At 35.1% G+C, this 25,760-nt stretch overlaps 1 protein-coding gene across 1 annotated transcript in view; it reads left to right on the top strand.

The window, feature by feature from the left end:
* The window catches only part of SNTG2 (syntrophin gamma 2), a 199,540-nt gene that overhangs the window by 58,198 nt on the left and 115,582 nt on the right, over nucleotides 1–25,760 (top strand). The window contains exons 5-6 of the mRNA XM_069108692.1: nucleotides 2,956–3,027; nucleotides 9,803–10,012. Of these exons, the coding sequence (XP_068964793.1) occupies nucleotides 2,956–3,027; nucleotides 9,803–10,012 (282 nt within the window). The remainder of the gene's footprint in view (nucleotides 1–2,955; nucleotides 3,028–9,802; nucleotides 10,013–25,760) is intronic.

Raw genomic sequence — 25,760 nt, 5'->3', positions numbered from 1 at the left:
GAGAGGGAGAGAGACAGAGAGAGAAAGACAGAGAGAGACAGAGAGAGTGCTAGGTCACATAATATATATAGTGCTGTGCCTAAAGTCAGGACTCATTTTCCTGAGTTTAAAAACTGGCCTCAGATGCTAGCTGTGTGATCCTGAACAAGTCACTTAAACTTGTTTATCTCAGTTCCCTAATCTTTAAAATGGGCTAAAGAAGGAAATGGCAAACCAATCCATTGTCTTTGCCAAGAAAAACCCAAATGGGATCACTAAAAATCAGACACAATTGAATAACAATGAATACATATACATATGTATACATATATACTATGTATGTAATATACATGATAGATAGATAGATAGATAGACAGACAGACAGACAGACAGACAGACAGACAGACAGACAGACAGACAGACAGATAGATAGATAGATAGATAGATAGATAGATAGATAGATAGATAGATAGATAGATAGATAGATAATTTTCCTTTTCCTGTCTGCAAACTGTCCAGGCTTACTCTGTATTTGCAGAAGGCTCTTTGGAGGGTCCATGAGCAGCAGTTATATCCCTAAGGAAAGATGTTTTCCAAGTACATAAAGAGTTTTTACATGAAAGAAAGATTTAATTTATTTTGTTTGTCCCTAGAAGGCAGAACTAAAATCAATGGGTAAAGGTCACTGAGGCAGTTTCTGCTTGATGTAAAGAAAACCTTTTAAACAATTAAAGATCTCCCAAAGTGAAATGGGATGCCTTCCGAAGTTGTGGGTTCACCTTTATTGGAAATCCCCAAACAAAAAAGGGATTCTTGTTCAGGTATGGGTGGGATTTGATGATCTCTAAGGTGCCTTTAAATTCCATGATTCTATGAATAATTAAAAGTATGTAGAGTGAAAAGGATCAAACATTGATTGGTTCAGGTACGGGGTGGGAGGGGGGTGGGTGATTACATCTTGTCACAACGAAGATACAGAGAACAGGTGAAAATGTCAAGTTAATAGGTCATTTAATGTAACATAAATGACATTTTGCACTTTTCTTATACTAAGTGGTCCTCCATATATTGAAGAGACTGCTAAAGATGTAGGCCCTTCCCTGAATACATGATGTATATACCTCAAATGATGTGGAAATGACAATACAGTAACAAAGGAGAGCCTATGAAAGTAGTTCATCTTGTGGTGAGGAAGATGAAAAAGCAAAGGAAAAAAGACACAGAGACAAAATGGGTATCCTAACCATGACTTTGGAAATGAGTCATTATATATGACTGTGATCTGTAAATACATTTGCTGTTCTTAAGATAAACCATAAAACCAACTGATTCTCTTCACATAGGCCACTACTTAAGAAAAAAAATTCAGCTCTAATTATATGTATATATTATAAAGCATTTTGCAGTAATGATATAAATAGTACAGTTAATATATTAGCAACAGAAGCTATAAAAATTCAAAGGGGGGGTGCTTTTGGAATCCTAGGAAGAACAATAACTGGATCTCTTTCCAGGATCATAATGGATATTACTATAAGTACAGAAAGACAGTTTTATTAGAGGCTGCATCTGTTACTAAAGGTATCAGAAGACAGAGTACTTCCTCCAAAATTTTTATTATGGAGATCCTCAAACTATCAATAACTAATGTTAAATTTTAACTTCTCTCACTTTAATTTTATTTTTTTAAGTAAATAAATAGTACACCAGTTATCTGTTAAATTGACTGTTCTTTACTTCTTGCTTATAGGTTGATTTAGTCTATTTTCTATCAGGATCTGTGAGTTGACTGTGGAACCAATTAAATATTAAATGACAGTATGCTAGGTGTAGTTTTTATTCACATCATTAACTTAAAGTTGGAAGAACATTTAGGAAAATGTAATGGCTTTGGAGTTTCAGATTTTGTAAATCTCTAGAATTTTATTTAATAAGACATCTACTGCAAGATGAAACAAATTGATTAAATTTCTTGCACATGGTGATTTTGGTACTTGCAAGACATAATGCAGTGAACTTTTGATTATCCTTAGTGGTGGAAGAGTAAGAGAAACATAGACAGCATGACAAATAAACCAAATTTGGTATAGAATTCTTGCAACTCCTATATAGTCAATTCATCTCTTTTAATCTGTCAAGTAAATTTTTAAGGTAAATTATTGGTCAAATTGACTTTTTTCTGTGACTGATCTATCTACTTAATTTAGTCAAAAATAATTTTTAATGCAGGTAGATGCAGGATTAAGAGTTGAAAGATAATTTAAGGATCATATAAACCAAACCCCTTATTTTACAAAGGATGAAAGTGAGGACTTGGGAGGTTGTAAATTGCCTGATATCTAAAAGGTAACAGAGCTAGTATTTGACCTGAAAGCCACATATAGGATAATAAATCCTATTTAGATGTGTAAAGGACCTTAGAGATTGTTTAGTCAAACCTCTTGATTATATGGATGAAGGAAACTGTGACAGTGGTCAGAGCAAGTTCACAGTAGGCTCAATTGACACAATCAGGATAAGAACTCAGATCCTTTGACTCCTAATCTAGTATTCATTCTTTACACTATATCATGTTTCTCCAAATACTAATACACTAATGCCTCTCTGTGATTGGTCATAATCCTTCTTAATTTGGCTCATTTGCTAGTAACTTGAGGGAGGAGATCCCAAGTCACAGTAGATTTCTCATAGAGGTATTTATCAATACATTCTTGCATCAAAGAGTTTTCTGCATTATATCTAATAAATTGAATACATTTTGAAGATATTCATATTTCCCTTTTAAAATAAGCAGATGTGATTAGTAACTGATATACACAGTATATGCAGGTTAGTATTGCCAACTCATTAATGTTTACTTGATATTTCATCGATATAGAAGCATATTAATTTTCATTTTATATTTACAGGTGACCTGCATTGTCAGACTAATAGAGGAAAGCAACTATTTACATATGCATTTTCTTTTTCTTACAGGTGAGTACGTTAGACTGGGTACGAGCTGAAAAAATCTATAACCTCTGTGAGGTACTATTTAAAGTTCACAAGGTAAGCGTACTGTGGAAATGAGACATTTTCAAATTAGCAAGAGAGTTTGGGGTTTCAGGTAATAGGGAAAAAAACAAATGCTTCATCTTTCAGATGTATCTTTGAATTCATTGAGAAATTCAAAACCTTCTAAATATCCTCATAATCCCTATGGATTTATGTCTAGTTTAGTCAAGACTGATGTGTACTTACTGGTGGCTTTTACTATCAGAAGACATCATTGGTAATATAAATGCCATTTTACCCATGGCATTTAAATCAAACATTCAAAGGCATCTGATTTAGTATGGATGATTTCAAACTAGTTAATTTCTTGCTGCACAAATCAAATTTTAACTGTTCCTAATAAGATGACATTATTATGGGCTGTCTGCCATGTACTAACAAGACCTGTCAATGTAAGGGAACATGATATCTGTAAAATACATGGCATTATTTGAGATTATTTCTCTTTTTTGGAAAAGTTAAGCAGTGTGATATGGAAGTAAAGTTAGGCAACTTGAGTCAATAGAAGAGATAAGACTATTGTTTGAGGAAAATTAATTCATCAGAAAATCATATCTCAAATTATATGAAAATCTCAAATCAAAACTCAGCATTATATACAAGGAGTTTTGAACAGTTCATCTGAAATGAAAGAATTTCAAATGACATTTTAAAAACTTCAAAAGTATTGTATTTAATTAAGAACATTTATGGTTCTTAATTGGTAACTAGCTATATGACATGGGACAAATCACTTCAACCTCCTGATCTGTAAATGAAGTGATTAAAGGTTTCTAGCATTCTGTGATCTGAATTTTTTTCAATTTATCTATCCTTTGAATCAATCAGTGAATCACAAGGTATTTATTAAGTATATCTTAATATACACTTAAATAGCATAGTCACTTTGCTATGGACTGAGGATTTTTCAAAAAGTGAGATAGCTCTTGTCTAGCCTCGAGGAGCTTATTTCAACTTAAAGTCTACAACAACCTCATAGATAATTAAATGCAAGAGATAGCTTGATAGGCATGTAGAGAGACAGAAAGGCAGACAGAGAAAGACAGGTGGTAAATTCAAAGTAATAGAGGAGGGATCAGCTGGGGAAATCAAAAAGGTCTCTAGAAGGAGGTGGTCTTCAGACAATCCTTGAAAGAACAGCATATGCTAAGGCACAAAGGTAGGCGATGGAATGCCATGTATGCAGGGGCAAGGAAAATAAGCATTTATATAGTGCCTACTGTGTGTCAAACATTGCACCAAGAAATTTAAATATCTAATTTGATCCTCTCAACAACCCTATGAGACAAATGCTATTATTTTTTCCCTTTTTACTCTTGAGGAAACTGAGGCAAACAGGTTTAAGTGACTTATCCAAGGTCACATAGCTAGTAATAGTATTTGCATTCAGTTCTTTCTAGGATCAGCCCTCTATCAAATGTGTCACCAGCTGCCAGAAGAGTAAGTAGACTAATTCAGCTGCAGCATTGAGTGCATTAGAGGAAAGATGTGTAATTATTCTGGAAAGAAAAAGTGGAGCCTGGGGCGGCCAGGTGGCTCAGCGAGTAAGAGCACCGGCTCCAGTGTTGGGATTACCTGGATCAAATCTGGGCTCAGATACTCAGCACCACACCCAGAAATAACTGGCTGTGTAACCTTGAGCAAGTTACTTAACCCCGATTGCTTTAAAAAAAAAAGTGGAGCCAGATTGTGAAGCACTTTAAGTGATTAAAAGAGGAACTTGTATCTTATCTCAGAGGATATAGGAGAGCCACTGAAGTTTCTTGAACAAGGAGAAAAGATAGTCAGATGTGTGCTTTATGAATATCAATTGGGCAGTTGTGTTGATGATGTATTGAAGAAAGGGGAAACCATATTCAAAGAGAATATGAGTAGGCTCTTGTCCAAATCAGAAGTGATGAAGAATGGAACTAAGATGACCTCTCTTAATATTTAGCACCTTCACACCATTGATTACCTTCAATATATCCTAGAAATTGCGTTTGTACATAGTTGTTTGTATGTTGTCTCCCCCAGTAGATTGTAAGATACTTGCCTTTGGCTTGTGCTCCACCACTTAATACAATTCCTGAAACATAGAGCTTAATAAATGATGGTGACTGAATGAATGCCTAGTAAAGGAGGTCAAATGGGTAAGAAGAGCTTGTTCACCAGAGACTGGATCAAAGAGCAGGGAATGGGGGATGATATATAAATATTTATACAGATGACTTGTACATTTTTAGTTCAGTATGTGTCTGGGGACTCCATTGACCTGAATTGTGGAGGGTTATAAATTTAGAATTAGATTATAATTTAGATTAGATTATAAATTTAGAATTGGAAGGGACCTTGTAGACCACTAAGTCCAAGCTTTTCATTTTAGAGTTGAGGAAATTAAGTCTTTAAAATGAACATGATTTACTCAAGGTCACACTGGTAATAAGTTTCAGAGGTAGGATTTGAACATAGCTTCTCTGTCTCCAAATACAGTATGCTTTCCATTGGACCATATTGCTACTCTTACATGTTTGAAAGGATTTTTTAAAGTTTTATTAAGTGATTATAATTGCTGACTTCTTACTCAACATTACTTGAATTCTGCCAAGGTTAATTTCTGGGACTTTCAGTTTATCTTGAGGCTACTCTTTTGTTGACAAAGAAACAAAAACTCCAACCTCAAAGTCCAACTTGTAGGAATTCAAGATGTAAAAATAATTCCATTTATATTCTTGAGGAATGTAACAGATGCTAGAAAGCAAAGATGTTGGACTTGAATTATTTACTTCCCTGTTGATAGGTATATTTTATAGCTTGGGGCATATGAAAGAGTTGAAAAGCATTCATTTAAGTAGTGAACATTCTCTCATTTCTAGTTTTTAAAGGATACTTATCCATGTTACCACAATCATGAAGTCAGGGCAATTAATTCATATAATAGGGAAGGGACTGTTGCCACTATCCTTGATATGAAATAATCAGCTTGTCTGACACTGACTTTTCATATAGCCTACTTTTAAAAAATCAGACAGAGATAGTCCAACATTATGGGTTGATTTTTTTGTAAACTATTCCTTTTTTCTGGAACTGTGGACTTGACTATGTTTGTAGGAAGGAGAGCAGGAAAGACAGTTGAGACCTCTTTTTGACAGAGCACTGTAGTTCTATGATGGTTTCTTGACCTATGTGTTCTTGTATATTGTGTGTCCCTGGAAAGACTCTTGTATAATGAGTAATACAAAAGCACAGAATTTTGGTGTTAGTAAGAATCTCAAAGCCATCTGGCTTAGTCAACTCAAACCTGCACAAGAATACCCTCTACCCCATACCTGAGAAACAGTCATCCAGCCACTGTGTGTAGACTTCTACTAAGGTGGAACATGCTATCTACCAAGCCTGCCCATTCCAATTTTGCATAAATCTAATTTTAAAGAAAATTTTTCTAGTAAGTGTCAATCTGTCCAGTTGACTTTACATCAGCTGTTTCTAGCTTTACTCACTGGGACCAAGAAAAATAAAGTTAATTCCTCTTCTGAGTGACAAACTTTGACATAATTAGAAAAAATTACTGTATTGTGTCTGAATTTTCTTTTTTCCAGAAAAACATCCCCAGTTTCTTCAATGAATCTTCATATGGTGTGATGTTTCATACCATCACCATTCCTGTGCAGTTAGACACTTTACAGTTTACCAATGCCCATGCTAAAATGTGGCTCCCAGACTTCAATACAATACTTAAGAGGTGGTCTAAGGCAGAATATATTTATGCTATTAAATAAACATATTAAACATATAGATAAGTAGATATAGAGAGAGACCAATTATTAAGCCCATGCTGTATGCCAGGTACTGTGATAAGCATTAGCGATACAAATAAAAGCAAATGACAAGGGTCTTACCTTCAAAGAACTCAGATTTTAATAGGGAAAAACAAATAAAGGGGAACTGGAAGTGGAGGGGAGGATAAAGAGGAAAGTAGTAGAGGAGAGTATGTCTCCAGTCAGGCAAAAAGGCACTAGGGCGAAGGCTTCCACATGGTTGGGAAAGTAGTTTGTAAGAAGTCCAAAAAGTGAGTTGATATGTGAGTGAGATGATTCAGCTATTACACTCAGTGTTTTACATCAAGGCTTTCCCAAGCCCTCTTTATTCTAGTGCCTTCCCTCTGTCAATTTTTATTTCTTATTTATCACATATTGCTTGCCTTGTGTATATTAGCATATTGACTTTCCCACTAGGTTGTGTGCTCCTTGAGGGCAGACTGTCTTTTGCCTTTATTTATTTATTTATTTATTTATTGCCTTTTGGAGGGCAGTTGGGGTTAAGTAACTTGCCCAAGGTTACATGGCTAGTTTTTTTTTTGTTTTGTTTTGTTTTGTTTTATGTGGGTGTTAAGTGTCTGAGGCCGGAACCGAACTTGGGTCCTCCTGACTCCAGGGCTGGCACTTTACTCACCACCTAGCCGCCCACTTTTGCCTTTTTTTGCATCCTCAGCATTTAGCACAGTGACTGACACATAGTAGACTCTTAATAAATTCTTATTGAATAAGTGAATGTCAGATCCTGCCTGACTTTTCTTTCCTTATCACTAGTGTTATGTTACTGAAGGCTTCTCAGAATACACTTAAGGTCTCACAATAATTCTGCAGTCGTAAGTTTGGGAACATATGTTTGTATCTCTAACAACACCTGAACCTATTCATTTTGTCTGTATCAAATGTTGTAGGATCTTTTTTAGAAACTAAACCACCATGCAAAAATTAATTTTTGTCTAGCATAACTTATAAGTTTGATGTTGATTCTCTCCCATCTTTAATTTTTCTAACATGGAGCTAATTTATATTTCAGGAATTAGAGTAAATGCATAATCAAAAAGCAAACTATTACTTTTGAGTTTCAATTTTTTTTCTTCATGATTTGTGTGCACAATCCCCCTTCCACAATTATATCTATTAGTGTTTAGGGTAGAAACAAGTTTGAAGAAGTTATTTTATTTCTCAGTGGTGTTCTTTTCTCCCTAGAGGTTATTTTTCTTCTACCTATTAAAATTATGTCTATACCAAATTTCTACATCAGCCATGAAATTGATGAGAAAATTGCATCAATCAGTGCCTTGATTGCAGTCGTGACTTAAATTATAACATCAACTGAATAGTGTATCAAAGACATACCTTTTTAATGATGAAGCAGAAGGCACTCCAATAACATTAATTTCCCCTCCAAAAAGAAAAATAAAATTTGTGTTTAACTTCTTTCAGGCAAAGTAAAACCATCCATAATCTTTCTAAATCATATTTTTTGTATTAAAACTAATAGAATGGAAATATTTGTTAGTTAATGAATTTGCTTTGTATTCAATTCAACAAACACAAATCTATTTCTGTGTATAAGGCACTGTTCTATATGCTGGGGATACAAAAATAAAGTCAACAGTCTTGACTTTGAGGAGCTGATTTTGTACATATAAACATATACATGCCTGTGTTATTTTAAACTGGACTTCTTATTTCATCAGTGAAGGAAATTTTTTGGGTGTGGGGGGTAGAGAGGGAGAGAATCCATCTGCCCATATAAAACCTCCAGAACAGCACCTACTCTGCAACTTATCTTCTTAGAAAGCCACCAGGGGACAGTAATGTCAAGTGACTTACCCAGGGTCACATACCCAGAAGTGCAGTGTGCTCTCTCTCTCTCTCTCTCTCTCTCTCTCTCTCTCTCTCCATTCTCAAACACAATATATACATACATTTAGAAGGAGCAAATAATGGGAGAGACAAGAACAAGAAGGAGAGAAGGAGAAAGAAAGAAGGGAGAAAAGAGGAGAGAAAAAGAAAGGAAATGAGAGGAAGAGGAGAAAGAAGAAGGAAGAATAGATATGAATAATATAGATATCTCACATTGTTCTTTATGCCAACGAAATCATAGGTCAAATATATACATATACATATGCACATATGTAAATACATGTGCATATATGTGTGTGTGTGTGTGTGTGTGTGTGTATAAAATGGGCAATTGAAAGAGGAAAATCATTGGAGGCAGAATATATTTGGGTTTGAATTCTTACTCCAGTACATTCTAGGCTTACTCCCATATATAATTCATGTGTTCTCCCTGAGCTTTGGTTTCGTAATCTGAACAATAAGAATAATGACTATATTACCTTCCTCACAGGTTTGTGTTCTTACACAAAAGATAAATTTCTTATTTCAGTATAGTGATCTGTATTTCCCATCAACATGTGGGACCTTTCTCCACTGATGTAGATAATAATCTCTACTGTTAGGTTATATTTAAGGATTTAAGGATGTTATTCATGGATATTTGAGTGTGAGATATAATAAAATACTTCTATATAAGTGTAACTTATATGTTTTATCATATATCATTTTATTATATATATTCATACATACATACATACATGCTTATATACTATATAATAAAAAGAAGACTGACCTAGCTGTCTGGGTTCTAAGCCTAATTCTTTTGCTTATTCACTTTGTTAACTTCAGCTCTCTGCTTTTTAGTTTGGTGGGGGGGGGATTGAGGGGGGTGGTTCCCTCTCTAAAATGAAGAGGTTTGGTTAAATGACAGGTAAGTTCCTTTATATCATTATGTATTCTAATATTCTACCTCCTAAGGTACTCTCAAGCTCAAACATTCTATTTGCTTTATATTAACATCTCTTCTACCTCAGATATTTTATGTGCTTTCCATATCTAACATGTCTTTCTGTGTTCTTAGGTCCTTTCCATCAATTAAAACAAATAAACTCTCATTCTGTGTTTTTCAGCTCTGGCTTGCTGATGACTACTGGTTACAAGCAAACTTTTATCTGGGTCTTCACCAGGACTATGACCTAGAAGACCAACGGCCATATTGCTTCAGTGTCATGGTTGGACAGGGAAAAAGTCATTTTTTCAATGTAGAGCTAGGGAGCGAGCTAGCTGTGTGGGAAAAATCATTCCAAAGAGCCATTTTCATGGAAGTTCAAAGGACAGGGGTAAGTAATATGTATATATGCTTTATTAGTAACCTTTGACCCTTAATATCCAGTATAGGAAATCACTGTCATATATGTTCGATATTAGAAAAATATTTTTCTTCTAATAAAGTTCAGTTTATTTTCTGATACCAAACTATCTTTAACCTTGTTAAAGTGTTGGGTAATACATGGCATTCATGTTAAGTAATATGTGGGATATCATGGATTATTAGAGAAGTAAAAAGTGAGGAGGAAATATTTAATTCTAATACTTGGAAAATGACCCATGCTTTTAATTGCTATATTCTTGAACTGGTGTTCAATAATGATCTGCTGTCTGAATACAACCTGAAGTGATGGGCTTGTCTTGCAGACTGTATTTATAGAAGATCGAATAACCACACAAAAATTATCAGCAAGTTATCTGGGCAGTTTTCTAAAATATCATTTGCCTTTCTGTCCTGCATGGTGATCCAAAATAACTTTTTTTAAAAATTCCCATGTTTGTCAGATATTACTGTTGTTACTGTTTTCCCTACTGATGACAGGAAATAAGTCACATACAATTCCTCATGGAAAGCCACTGAATTGAGGACAAAGAATTTATTAAAGAATGTACTATCTAAAACAACAGAATCCCTTTCAAGGAGAATGTGGATCACCAGAAATAAGAATAACAGAACAAAAATGAATCAAATATATCACAGAAGAGATTACATTTTGCACAAACAGAAACGGAGTAATTTTTCCCCTAACCTTGTGTGCTGCATCACGGATATCATAAGCATGCTGTAAACCAATTATTAGTTGTATCTTTAAATGAACTTTTTGAATTCTAATTTATGTTTCATATTTGATTTACTACTCAGGAGTATTGATATACAGATAAAAGTTGAAACAATTTTACATTAGAAGGTGGAAACAGAGTGAAACCTATTTTCGTAATATAAAATGCAACTTAGCAAAGTGCCTGGCACATAGTAAATATTTAATGAATATTTATTGACTGACTGATTGAACTTTGTAGTCATGACAGAAAGGTTCAATTTCCACCTACAACATATCGAGGGACAATGGAAAGACACTCAACTTCTCTGAGCCTCAGTTCCATAAAATGAGAATAAATATACCTCCCTGACAGAATTGTGGAAGTCCCATGAAGTTGTCTACATAAAATACAGTACAAACTTTAAAGCTTATACTTTTTGCATATAAAGCCTACATTTTGACTGGTATTTTGTGAGTACAGTGAGATAATAGGGTCACCATTCCCATGGCTGGCTAAAGTGAAGAATAATCCCTATCTCACAAACTGTGACACTAAAATGTGATAGTGTATGTAAAGTAGCCCATAAGCCCTGAAGCACTATAGAAGTGCCTGTCTTTATTATTATTAACTAGCCATTCCCCACTCATTTTTTCTATTGTACATAATTTAAACATTACTCTAGGAAGTATTCTCCTAAGTCTAAGCTTAGTTAAATAGAATTGTGATAATAGCAATGAAGCTGACATAACTCTGTCCCCAAGGGCATCTGGCTCAATTAGTTATTTGGAGTAATGGTAGCAAGAGAATCAATAACTTATCTTTATATAGTGTTTCCTGCTTACAAAGCATGGACGTTTGGGTGCATGTGCACACACACACACCCATACGAATGCTCATGTTTATATTTACTTATATATATGTATATAATCTCAATTAATTCTCATTTTTTAGATATTGAATTAATTAATTGATTAATTGATAGATTAATGAAAAGACATCTATTAAATGCTTGCTGAGTACCTAACACTATGCTAAGTTCTGGGGAGACAAATAGAACATCAAGATCATCCTTAATCTGAAAGAATTCACACTCTAATTAGAAGAGACAGTCTCAAAGGTCTTTGGAGTTCAGTAACAGACTAGGGAACAAGGCCTAAGTGTCCTTAGGAAGCACCAGTAAGTTAGATTTCAACACACAGAGTTCCAGGGAGTGTGGTAGAAGGGCAAATGGTAAGACAATTATTTAATCGCTATTTTACAGATTTAAAAAAATGAGACCCAGAGAAGTTGTGATTTTCATCTCATAATACCACATTAATCATTGTCTCTATTCCTAACATTATATAAAAGTAAGGAATATAAAACTAATGACTCCTGATCTCAAGAACTTCATAACCTAATTTCAGGGACAAAATATAAATTAAATTTATTTATTTACTAAGTACATACTATGCTTAAGACACTGAAGTCTATGAATATAAAAATCAATTTAGACTTGCCATGACTTATGAAGCAGTATGTTAATAAGTCCCCATTACTATTCTACAAATTTGGTAAGAAACTACCATGATGTGGTATAAAGGAATAATTAAAGTCAAACAGGCATTCTTAGGGGAGGGGGATGTAAAATTTGAGTCATATAATGAAGGTAATTTTTTTGAGCCAGATTTCAAATTCTGAGGGAGGTGATGGGAATTGGTAGAGCCAAAGAGAGAAGGTATTCCAGGCAGGTACTTCCAAGAGCCATCATTTCAAAATGCCTGCTTATAAGCAGAAGAGCTAGGCCTTCCAAGACAGACAAATCCTCCTTCCTATCTTGAAGCTGCCTAGAGATAAAGACTATACAACCTCACCTGAGTATATTCTAGTGTGAACAGAGCCTGTAGAAGATTGTCTGAAACATTACTTTTTCACAACTTCTTAAACATTGTAACCAAAGACCACCATTAAAGATATGAGCTCCATTATGTTATTGTTCAGCTGTTTATTACGGTTTTTTTCCTATAAAATTAATAGTCAACTGCAATGCTATTTGCCCTAATATCATGTTTTCATGGAAACAATTAGCAATGTTAAGTTGGTGAAACTACATTTTAATACCTTCATGGTCATAAAGTCCTTCCTTATGTTTAAGTGTCCTAGGAGGTGCCATAATACATTGGAAAGGATACTAGAATTTAAATCAGAACATCAACCAATCATTTATCAGTCACTTGTAGTATGTATCAAGTACTGGGAATAAGAAGAATTAAAATAATCTCTGACCTTGAGAAGCTTACCTTTTATAGGAAGGAGACAACATGAATATATAGAAATATTTACAAAATAAATACAAGCTAGTGGGTTGGTGGGCAGGAAGGGAGCAAGGCATTGATAACTTGGGGTAATTTGAAACACCTCATATACATGAAAGGAATTGGACTGAGAGCTTTGAAGGAAACTGGGGACTGTAAAAGAAGTTGTTTGTATTTCTATTTTTTGATGTGTTTTTTTTTCCTCCATTAACTAATTTGATCATTTAACCTCTTTGGTTCACAATCTCCTCATTTATCATATTGGAAGTTATCACTGAATGATTCCAAACTCATTTCCAGCTCTATAATTGATCTTCCACTCATATGTTTTCATTCATTCAACATTTAATAGCATTTGTTAAGTGGGTCTTCATATGAAATACTGTACTAGATAATGAAGAATACAAAATTTCATACCATCATGGTCCTTGCCTTTAAGGAATCTATATTCTCTTGGCTAGAGGGTTAGAACATGTATGCAGAGAAGCATATTACAAGATATGGACTGAGAAGCCATAAGAGTGATGCAGAAAAATTGTTCCAGAGAAATTTGAGAATAAAGTGAACACTCTAAACCAGGGATGGCACCTCCAGGCTGCAGGTTCCCACCCCTGCTCTAAACTATAGGAATTAGGTTAGAATAAGTGGCTAGAGAATAGCTGCAGTATTCAAAAAGAGTTTCTGGAAAGCACTGGCATTTGAACTCTAGCTTTTTGGCTAAGTAGTATTTGGATAAGGAGAATAGAGGGAAGACGGCCATGTAAGTGAGAAGTAATAAAAGCAATAAATTTGACAGAACATTGGTGAAAGACCTTAAAGTTTGGATTTGCTTCGTGGGTCATAGAAGTTAACGTAGGTTGTTGAACAAACAGGTAAAATGATGATGACAATGGTGATAGCTAAAACAATTTGGTCAATCAATCCATAAGCATTTGTTAAGCTGTACAACAATGTAAATGAAAAGATCAAAAAACAAAAATAAAATATGCCTAAAACTTAATGCTGTGGAATTATAATGATCAAGCTTGTCTTTTAAGAAGAGATGAGAAAATATGCCTTTCACTTTTATTTGCAAAGGTAGCTAACTAGGGTGTGGAATATTGCTTATATGATCAGATTTAATTTGTTGGTCAGTTTTGATGAATTAATTTTATTGCCTTTTTAAATTTGTTATTGTTGAAAGAAATAACACACATGGTAGGAGAATGGAAAGTATATATTCTGAAAATGAAATAATATAAAAATACAAATACAAATAATTATAAAACTAAGCAAATTGCATGAAATATTTTTTAAAGAAAAAGGAAAGAGCCTGGGTATAAAACCTATTCAATACTGACTCTAGGGCCAGCACATTTCACTACATACAGCAGGCTATGTCTTCAGATTAAATTTTAAGAGTGGCTCAGGACATTCATCTGTATCCACTCTCAAGATATCACTCACCTGAAGAAAAAAATGTATCAATCTTATAATAATTTGGAAAAGAAAGTAATTAGAAATATGAAGAGCAATTCAGTTTAAAGAGTGCTAGAATTTAACTCAAGAGATTTGATTTTAATCCAGACTCTGAAACATACTTCCCTGTATGGCCAAAGGAATGTCATGAAACTTCGCTGTGCTTCAGTATCTTTGTGGCACAATGTGGGGGTTGGAATAGTCAGAGGTGTCAAAACTCACTGCCCATGGCAGCCAATAGTCTTGCAGAACTCCTGAGTGCTGCCTGAACCAGGTTAAAATGTAATTCAGAAATGTTTGACAAAATTAACAGATACAATAGAATGTAGATCATGTTAATTTGTTTCTATTCGATTTTGACACCACCAGTATATCTCTAAGGTCTCTGTCTTCTGGCTTTAAATCTGTAAGCCTGTAAGTGAATAGAATCTAGGCAAGAGGAAATGAAAGCCTATTCCATGGCAGTAGTTATCAAAGTCTATAGAACCAAGAGAGATTATACAAAAATAAAAATAACGCTCACATGTGTGTATAACTTTAGTTTTAAAAATTTCACAATTTATTTACTTACTTCATTTTCCCTATAACCTTATGAGGCATTATCTCTTTATGTTATACCCTTAAGTAGAATCTAAACTTCTTGATGGCAGGTTTTCATTTTGCCTTTTTATCCCCAGTGCCGAGTATAGTATTTTGTATACAATGGGCAATTAATAAATGTTTCTCGGATTCAGTTAGACTGAATTGTATTTTCCAACTAAAAGTGTGTTCTCCTTTTTTGTTGCTGTTGTAGAGTCAATTCAGTCATGTCCGACTCTTCATGACTTCATTTAGAAAGTTTTCTTGGCAAAAATACTGGAGTGGTTTGAAATTTTCTTCTCCAGTTCATTTTACAGATAACCTAACTAAGGCAAACAGAGTAAGTGGCTTGTCCAGTTTCATATAGCTAGTTAAGAGTCTGATTCCAGATTTGAGTTCACAAAGGGGAGTCTTCCTAAGTCCAGGACCAGCACTCTAACCTCTGCCCTAGCTCTAACTCTAACTCCTAGCTGCTCTACTCTCTTTCCTTAATTTTCTGAGAATACTTTGTCTAGATTTCCCCTTTTTTCCTATATCATTCTGTCATTTGTTATACTAATTTGGGTAACAAGTCTTAGTTTACTATGAAACTATAAGCTACTACCGGTAGTTACCAAAAATTCTCTTTGTATTCCCAGCACATAGCTCTGTGCCTGCAAGTAATAGGTGCTTAATGAATGTTGAATTGAATTAAAATGCTCAAACTCAGTACTGCATTCTAATTAATTATATCATTTTTTTTAATTTCAACATCTTTTCCAGGGATCTGCTATTAAATCTATACTCTAAGGATTTAATGTCAAAAATAAGGTAGTGGCTCCAGGGAGCCAAATATTCCTCTTAGGTAATTTCCTAATCACTCAGTGTCCTGTGAAAGCCTTCCTCACATCAACATAGAATGTCATTGATCATGCTGATACTTCCAAAGGAAATATATTAATTACCTTAGCATCACTAAATCATCCAGGCAAGGATGATGCTGTGTGTGGCAGTGTTAAGTTCATTAATGTTTTGAGTAAAGGCAGATTCAGATCATTTGAATTCAATTGAACAAACATTTATTATTATAGTGAACAGAAAACTGAGAGACATAGGATATTTCAACAAACCCCATACACTCATACACTTAGGTAGGGGAATAAAATAAATAGTACATGCTAATATAAAATAATATATAATAGGTATTTTAGAGAGATACCAAAAAAATTCCTATTTGAGGCCTGAGGGTGAAAAGTCATTGCCAACCTGGGAAATAGAGTGCCTGGTTTTATGAGAAGTAAAACTTCAATTAACTGAAAACCCACCTAAGCAGAGCCTTTAATTAACTGAAGTTTTGCTGCCTCCCATTTTCAAGGAAAAAGATGAAGTATAAGAAAGCAAACTCATGTCATAGATATAATCAAAAACCCATTTCTAGGTCATTACTGTGGTTACTAAACACTTGGGCTATTCCCATATACTTTCTCCAGTTCCTTAGGAGGCTTTGAGAACTGATGGTCAGAACTGAGGAATCTGAGACTTGGCCAGATCCTCAATTACTGAATAAGAAAAATCAGAGCTAACATCTATGTATCACTTTAAAGGTTTTTTAAAGTGCTTTACTGTTTTGAAGTGCTTTACTTTACTCATTTGATCATCATAACAATTCTGTTGGGTAGGTACTATAATTATCCCCATTTTACAAGGCCACATAGCTTATAAGTGTCTGAGTGGAGTATGAGATGATTTTATAGATGTAAAATGTGAGATATTTTTCATGCCCAATCAAACAATGAGCTTTTATTAAGTACCTACTATGTGCCAGGCACTGTATGAGGGACTAAAAATATAAATGCAAAAAAGGGAAAAATTCTTCCTTGCAGTCCATCTCTTCTTTTCCAACAGCTTGCCCTCTCTATCATCCCCATTCTTTCACTTATCTCCCATCTTTGTCAACTGATTCCCTAATGTTTACAAAATGCCCATGAATCCCTCATCTTCAAAATACCCTCACTTGATCCATGTGTCCCAAATATCTAGCTATTATGATATCTCTGTAGCACCAACACAATATTCACAGCACCAAAGGAAACTGTAAACATGCTGGGATAGTGCTTAGTCACAAAATATAAGAGACTCTCCATATAGAACACAGAAGCAAAACATTTATTCAGACACCAGAAAGCTGAATCTCAAAACCAGAAAGCTGAATCCATCATAGTAGCAAGGAAGTTAATACAACATAACAGCACAGAGAGCCTTCCGACAAACCAACACTCACAAGACTAGCTGTCTGCCTGGGTGTATCCTCTCCTCCCTCCATCTCTAACTGCTCTGACTCCCAGCTTCCTTCAACAAACTCCTCCCACCACAGGCTCCATGTGATTATATTCAGCCTATTAAGGGGTAGGGAGAATCTTCAAATCAAAGAAGGTCTTTAGATTCCCTTAGGTTTATTAAAGGGCAGGGAAGATCTTCAAACTCCCATTACCATTACAATCTTTCCTTACTTTTGTGGGTAAACTCTTTGAAAAGGTCCTACAATAGATGACTCCACTTACTTTCCTGGCTCTTCTTAAATCCCTACAGTCTTCCATCTGACCTCATCATTCAATCAAAATTTGCTTCTCCAATTTTTAACTGTCAAACCAAATGGCATTTTCTGTATCACCATCATCATCCTTCTTGACCTCTCAGCAGCCTTTGACACTTCCTAATATTCTCTTCTCTCTAGACTTTTATAACACTGTTCTCTCCTACTTCTCTGACTGCTATCTATCTGACTGCTTCTTTTCAGTTTCCCTGGTGGATCTTCATCCAGATCCCTGAGCTTCTCTCCATCTCCTTTATTTCACTTCATGATCTTAACAGCATCCATAGATTCAATTAATATCTCTATGTTGATAAGTCTCAGATCCACTTCAGCTGCCCTCATCTCTCTGCCAACCCCATGTTTCACATCTCCAAGTATCTATTGGCTATCTAGACCTGGGTGTCCCATAGACATCTTAAACTCAGCATTTCCAAAACAGAACTCATTATTTTTCCTCCAAAACCCTCCCTTCTTCCTAACTTCCCAATTACTGTTAAGGATACCATCACCCTCCTATTTTCCCAGGCTAGCAATCTAGGCATCATCATCAATTTTTCACTCACTCTCATTTCTCAGGTCCAATCTATTGCTAAGGCCTTTTTAATTTTACCTTCGCAACATCATTGGTATAATCCCCCTTCTCTTCTCTTACAGTGCTTCTACCTTGGGAGAGGCCTTCATGCCTTGCCATTCCTGGCAAAAACCAGCTGTTTATTCTCTCTTCAGCAAGGCTATTTACACTCCAGTACATCTTCCACTCACAAAGGAAGCTAGGTGGTGCAGAGAATAGAGCAATGAACCTAGAGTTAGGAAGTCCTAAGTTAAATTCTAGCCTCAGGCAATTAGTAGTTGTGTGACTCTGGGAATCTCTATCTGCCTCAGTTTCCTCTGTGTAAAATGGGGATAGTAACATCACCTACTTTACAAGGTTTCTATGAAGATCAAATTAGATATTACTTTTAAAGTACTTTGCAAACCTTAAAGTGCTATATAAATGCTTGCATAGTACCCAGCACATAGTAGGTGTTTAATAAATGTTTCTTTGCTGACTATCTGAAGAATTTACATTTCTGATGAGGGAGACAACAAATACATATCTAAGTATATACAGTATAATTTTTAAAAAGGAATAAATACATATGTGTATAGAGTACATACAAGCAGTTTGGGAGGGAGCACATTAGCAAATGGGGGAAACAGGAAAGGTTTTATGCAGAAGATGGTACTAGAACTATATTCTTTAAGGAAGAAAGGAACTCTATGAGACAAAGGTAAGCAGATAATGCATTCTAGTCATAAACTGCAGCTAGTGCAGACAGGAAATGGAGTATTGTGTGTGAGGAACAGTGACATGATTAGTTTTTCTGGATTGAGGTGGGTTTGGGGTATGTTGTCTAAATGAGTTTGAAAAGAGAAATTGGGTCCCGGTTGTTCAAGATGTTGAAGTATTAACAAAATAATATTTTATCCTAGAAGCAATAGGATTTGAGTAAGTCATCCATTCAGATATACAGTTAATGAAAATCATTTTGGCAGCATACTGTAGCAGTGTTTGAGAAGACACTTGAAGCAATTAGGGGACCTTCAATAATCTAGGTGAAAGCTAATGAGAGCTTAAAATAATATGGCATCTATTTGAATGGAGAGAATGGGTCAGATGTGATAGAAATTACAGAGGTAGCTAAAGCAAAAGTTGGCACCTGATAAGATATATAGGATGAAGGAGGGTGAGAAAGCAAGGATAATGCCAAGTTTAGAAACTTGGGAGATTGGAAAGATGATGAAATAGTGGAATTTGGAAGAGGAAACCAGTGTGAAGTCATTCAAAGTCCAGAAGACCTGGGCAACTAGCATTTCTTCACACCATTGGCTCAACTCTGTATACACCAGATTTCAACTCTCAATAAATTAACACAGTCTTTGAAGATGTTATATAATACAGTAAGAAAGACCACTGGATTTAGAATCAAAAGATATAAATTTTGGGGAAGCAGATGTTGAAGAATTCAGAGAAACAGTATGTAGGATCACATAGCCAGAATGCTATAGGAGAGGCCAGTAGGAAAGGGATGGGTGATACTTTATCAAATGTATTGATTATATGTTAAAATGCTTTATTTATTTATTTATTCATTCATTCATTCATATTCAAGAATAAGATTCTCAATACAAAAGGAAACAATTGTAATGCAGAGGAAAAAGTGGTATTTGTCTGAAGATATCAAGAAATTTACCCATCAACTGAGATTCAAAAAAATACATGTACAGGTGATGGAAGCAAGGCTAGGGAACAGAAAATGAAAATAAAAGAATAGCATTATCCTATAAGTGTAGCATCAAGAATGATAAATATCAAAATCATTGGAAACTGACTAAGGAAGCCACAAACAATCAAAAAGTCTCTTGAGCTATATTGATAGAAAAAGGATAAAAGAAGATACAGGATCTCTATTTGCAAAAAGAATTCATACAGAGAGAAGGCCAAACAGATCAATTCTATTGTTTGCTTCTGTTTTCTCTTCAAAGAACAATGAGAGAAAGACAGATACAGAGATGTGTACACACATATATTTCTGTGGAGCTCTAAGGACAAGCATCTAAAAAAGGTCACTTGAAGGAAGTAGTATATTAGCTAAACTTTGATGTAAGTAAGGCTTGGAGTCAGGAGTTGGTGTTTCAAGTGTGAAGAACAGTGTCTATAGACACTGTCCATAGAAGACTGAGTACATGGAAAGGAAAAGTATAAGAAGCCCAGAATTGAAGGAAGGGATAAGCTAGTGAAGGTAAAAGGTGTAGCAGCAAGCACCCCAAGCACGTCCTCAGGGTTTGCTGCCCATACAGGTTCTTGGATCTGCTTTGTTAAAGGAAAGCAACTCAAAATGGGTTAACAAGCTTACTTTAATCAGTCAGACGTATATCGTTTACCTTGTTCAGGAGAAAAGGTCAGTATCCTGAACCTCAAAGTATACAGGCATAATTATCAAGACAGAAACATCAAGTAGACAGATTTCCAAACTGTCCAACCATTACATCCATACCCAGTCAACATCTGGGTTTCCACATTCTGGGTTTTTCAAAGCCGGGGGACTCTCAACAACGGCTTCCCAGAATTCAGATCAAATCACAGAACACTTCTCAAAGTGAGTCCCAAAACAAAGCTACACATCAGTGCTTATATAGCCTTCTCCTGGCTCAGAGAATGTAACAACCTTTTTGACCCACTGGCCAATCAAAAAGTATCTTCTGAAAAACAAGCCTCCCTCCCCAGGCTTCTGGTGCACTTTAGCCTAGGGGCAGGGAAGATCTTTAAAATTTACATTCGCATTACAAAAGGGAATTAGACAACGTTACTCTCATTGAATTTGGCTGGAGGAGGGAATAACATACACACTCAATTGGGTATCTTACCCTACAGGAAAATAGTGAGGAAGGGGATAAGAGAGGGGATGATAGAAGGGAAGGGAAGGTAGATTGGGAAGAGGGTAGTTAGAAGCAAACACTTTTGACAAGGGACAGGGTCAAAGGAGAAAACTGAATAAGTGAGGGGTGGAATAGTATGGAGGGAATATAGTTAGCCTTTCACAATATACCTGCTGTGGAAATGTTTTGCCTAACTACACATGTACAACCTATATTGAATTGCTTATCTTCCCAGTGGGAGTGGGTGAGGAGGAAAGAAGGGAAAAAATCTGGAACTCGAAGTTTTAAAAACAAATGTGCATAAATAATTTAAAAATATGAAATGTAAAAAAAAGAAAAATTAAAGAGAAATCATAAAGGCCTCAAAAAATAGAATGAAGCAAATGGAAATTAATGACTATGAGAAATCAAGAAATTAGAAAACAAAACCAAAAGAATGAAAAAATATAAGATAGTGTGAAATATCTCATTGGAAAAGCAACTGACCTGAAAAATAGATTCAAGAAAGAGAATTTAAAAATTATTGCACTAAAAGGAGAGAATAGAATAAATGGGGAGCAGGATAGGATGGAGAGAAATATAGTCTTTTACAACATGACTATTATGGAAGTGTTTTATATGACTATACATGTATAACCTACACCAAATTGCTTGCCTTCTCAATGAGGGTGAGTGGGGAGGGAGGAAGGGAGAGAATGGGGAACTTAGTTTTAGAAACAAATATTAAAAATTGTTTTTACATACAACTGGGAAATGAGATATACAAACAATGGGGTATAGAATCTATTTTGTCCTACAGGAAAATAAAAGGGAAGGAGATAAAAGAAGGGAGTGATTTTAAAAAACTAATAATCTGTAGATTAAAGAACTAGTCACATATACTTCTAGGTTTCATCTATTTGGTCTATAGATTTCACTTATTCAACCAAGATCACATTGCTAAATCTGTTACCACAGGGAATGAGCCCTCTTGTTCCAGCTTAATGAGCCTCATTTACCCCATGTATATAGTAGTCTGTGACACTTAGTGGTAAACTTACATTATTCAGAAACAATAATCATTATCATCTTTTGTAGTACCTCGTTTATTGGGAGCGTTGAGAAATTGAACAATTCCACATGACTGAATTTTCTATTAATTTGTCTTTAAACTTGAAGCTTTAAAAAACTGAATGTGGGTGGAAATCTTTTTGCAATGTATCACATAACCCTCTGTCTTTATAACCAGAGCATATTGGAAAAAAACATAAATATATTCTTGATGCCTCAAGATCATCATGGGAATTAGTTATTATACTTTCTTGCCTTTCATGTGTCATCAAGGAATGGTAAGGTGTGTGGGGCTGTTTGCCACTAAAATATGTAAGAGTATAGGAATATCTCTTCTCTATAGCAGCATCTGCCTTAAATGAGCCATAGAAGTTGGAAAGGAGGTAGGCAGACAGAAGTGCATGTGTAAAATCTATCCTTGGGCCACCAGGGGGTGCCCTGAGCTCAAGATGCTCTAGCTCCCCTTCTGTTTCTATCTTAACATGTACATATGATTGATGCCTTTCTGAAACCCTGCCTGAGCATGCTGTGTCCCACCTACCCACCCTTTCTATTCTTGTGAATATCTGCCGGGGTTTACCCTGTGTTATTTAGGCTAGGGGTTAAAATACAAAAATGATTACATAATTTTTTATGCATACCGCCAATCTCTTAGATTATTACCTCATCCCATTTTCACAGGGATTTACCTGAAGTCGCACAAGTAGAAAAAGATAGTTAGTATTTCAATCCAGATTTTTCTGACTGCAGACCTAGTGTTCTTTCCATTTTGACATCTTTGCCATTTTTAATCTCCAAGCCTCTCCAGGGGTACTTAACTTGAGGTCCATGAGTCCCAGAATATATTTCAGGAGGTGTGTGAAATTGAATGGAGAAAAAAAAAATTACATCTTCATTTCAATATAATTGTTTTATTTTGCAATCCTATTATTTTAATTTTATGCATTTGAAACATTATTTATATGCCTCAATAGACTGCTGAAGTAGTCACACACACTTCAACAGATAAGAATCCCTGCTTTCCAACGACATTAGTGGGTATTTTCTTTTTATTTATTTCCTGTCACTATATAAGTTACAGAAAATCCCCACACCTTTGGGACAAGGGCATATAAAGAAAAGGGTAAATCCACCAGAGCACATTAGCCAAATAGCCCCAAACTACTCCACCCTTTAAGATGTGTTTGCTTTATAGTTTTAAGATTCTAGAACCCACAACTCACCTCCCCCAATCTCAATCCCCTCTTCCTTGATGCTGTAATTTGCTGTTTTAATCATCTTTTGAGTGGGAAACTAGGTAACAAAACCCAAAGCTTATTGGACAGACTCTGTGATATAACAAAGAGAGCACTTGCCCAGATCAGGCAATCTAGGTTTGAAGATAAGCTCTGATATTGACAAGCTATGTGACCTTGGATCCTATGAATCAGAGCTATCCAGAAATGAAATGGGATGTTTTGGTAGATAATGAATCTTCCTTCATTTGGAACTCATAATGCTAGTCACCTGAATCCTAGATCTGTATTCTCAAGGATAATTTAGAAATATTGATGACACAAAATTACTTAAATAATTCAAAGCAGCGACAATTCAATTGGTGTTGGGGCTCCCTAAACCTATGTCAGTTGGAGTGCAATCCCACCTTGGATAGAGAAGCAATTAAGACTATTGTTATTGATGAAAAAATAATGTATTACCACTAGTGGCCAACCTTTGGATGACAAGACAAACTTTGCTGAACTTTGGTAAAATTTATCTTACACAGCAATTCATCATCAGAAGTCTTTCTAGTTTGGAAGGGCCTTCCAGAGACTATACTCCACTAGCCTAACCTTCAGGAATCCAGGGTCACATCAAGAGAATAACACAAATTTGAGTATCCAAATATATTCAGGATTCTGGAGACCAAAAGGAAAAAAAAAAGCAAAAGTGGAAAAAATGACCTTTTAGTGGAGAAACTTCTCTGAACAATCAGTGTAACCCACAAGTTAACAATACGCTTCTCTACTAGTTTGTAATGAACTGATATGATAACCTTGGATAAGTCATTTAATCTCTTTTTTTAATTATTAGTTTACATTTAAAAATGTAGCTACTATTTTCTGTCTTTGAGTGGTATTATAAAGTTTAATAAATTGATGTTTAGAAAGTACTTTCAGATAAAAGGTGCAGAATATAATTACTTTGAATGCTTAATACAATTTCCAGATAAATGCTTAAGAAAACCAGGTTGAGGTTATCCATAAAACCTCTGCTAATGTTAATGAGAGGTCTTATAAGATTTTGAATGGTACATTGAAAATATGTTCTATTGTTTCTCCTAGGGGGAAAAAAAGACAGAAAACTTCTAATATAAATTCAGTGAGATATTAAATAGTACCTAGATTAGAATAGATTTATGAGATCATTAAAAGGTAATTACTGATTTGTTATCCAAAGCACCAGTTTAATTACACAATTAAGTTTTAGATTGCCTCCATTACATACAGGAAACTTATTGTAATTTTAATTTACCTAGTCATTTTGGTTTTTTGAGTGGTTTTTTTTTTTAATGTAGTTTTTTAGCTAGGTTTATTTTGAAGATGCCATCAATGAAATTGTGTGGTTAAAGAGACAACATGGTAAGAATAGTGGCCCTGGATTCAGAAGGCTTGGGTCAAAATCCCACATTAAAACTTACTACCTAATATGACTTTAAGCAGATCAAACAAACCCTCTAGCCTCAGTTTTTTAATTTTTAAGTAAGGGGGTTCAATTAAATGACCTTTGAAGTGCCTTACTGTTCTACATCTATGATGCTTTATATATTTCACTTAAACAGCTTACTTTTCAAAAAATACAATAGCAATCAGTTTACTTTTTACAATTTGTAAGTTTGATTATGAGAACATAGGAAACAAATATTAGTTCTTAAATCTTTTTACCATTTATGCCTTTATATCTCTCATAGAAAATAATTCCCCAAGTCCACCAAGGAAATTTATTATCATTTTAGAATCTCTTCTTAATAATTGTTATAAGAATTTGTTATTTTTCTTTTACATCATTTACTTGACATGCCTTCGGTGCAATTCAATTAAACAAGTATCATTTTTGCCTATGCACTGTGCTAGATGGTAGGGATACAAAGACTGAAGGAATGATCAGCCCTGTCCTGAAGAGCCTCACATTGGGGGGAGGAGGAATATAACACTTACACAGATCAATAACCACAAGCTAATTTAAGCAAGGAAAAGAGAGCACTCAACGTAAGCATATCTGAGAAGAGTCCATATAGGAGGGGATGCCTGATTTGAACTTTGAATAGAGTTAAGGATTCAAAGAAATGGATCAAATTTTTTAAATTTTAATTTATGGAATAAACCAGGCATTTCCATAATATAGTGTTATGGATGGAAATGGGAATTTAAGATCTTCACTGCCCCTAGGCCCTTTGATAGGCTTAAGTGACTCTGAGAACCTTCCCTGATTTGAAAATATACTCTGCCCCCAAATAGGCTGAATGTAGTCACATGGAGCCTGTGACAGGAGGCTTGGTTTTCAGGAATGCCCACACCTTGGTGCTGTGTGATTGGGCAGTGGGTCAAGAGGGTTGCAACATTCTCTGAGCCAGGAGAAGGCTAT

This window comes from Petaurus breviceps, unplaced genomic scaffold (assembly GCF_028583685.1).
Source record: "Petaurus breviceps papuanus isolate PSGF00001 unplaced genomic scaffold, PetGlider_PUasm1.0 90418, whole genome shotgun sequence".
Lineage (NCBI taxonomy): Eukaryota > Metazoa > Chordata > Mammalia > Diprotodontia > Petauridae > Petaurus > Petaurus breviceps.
Note: the sequence above shows the minus strand (reverse complement) of the source record. Positions and strands in the feature narration are given on the sequence as shown.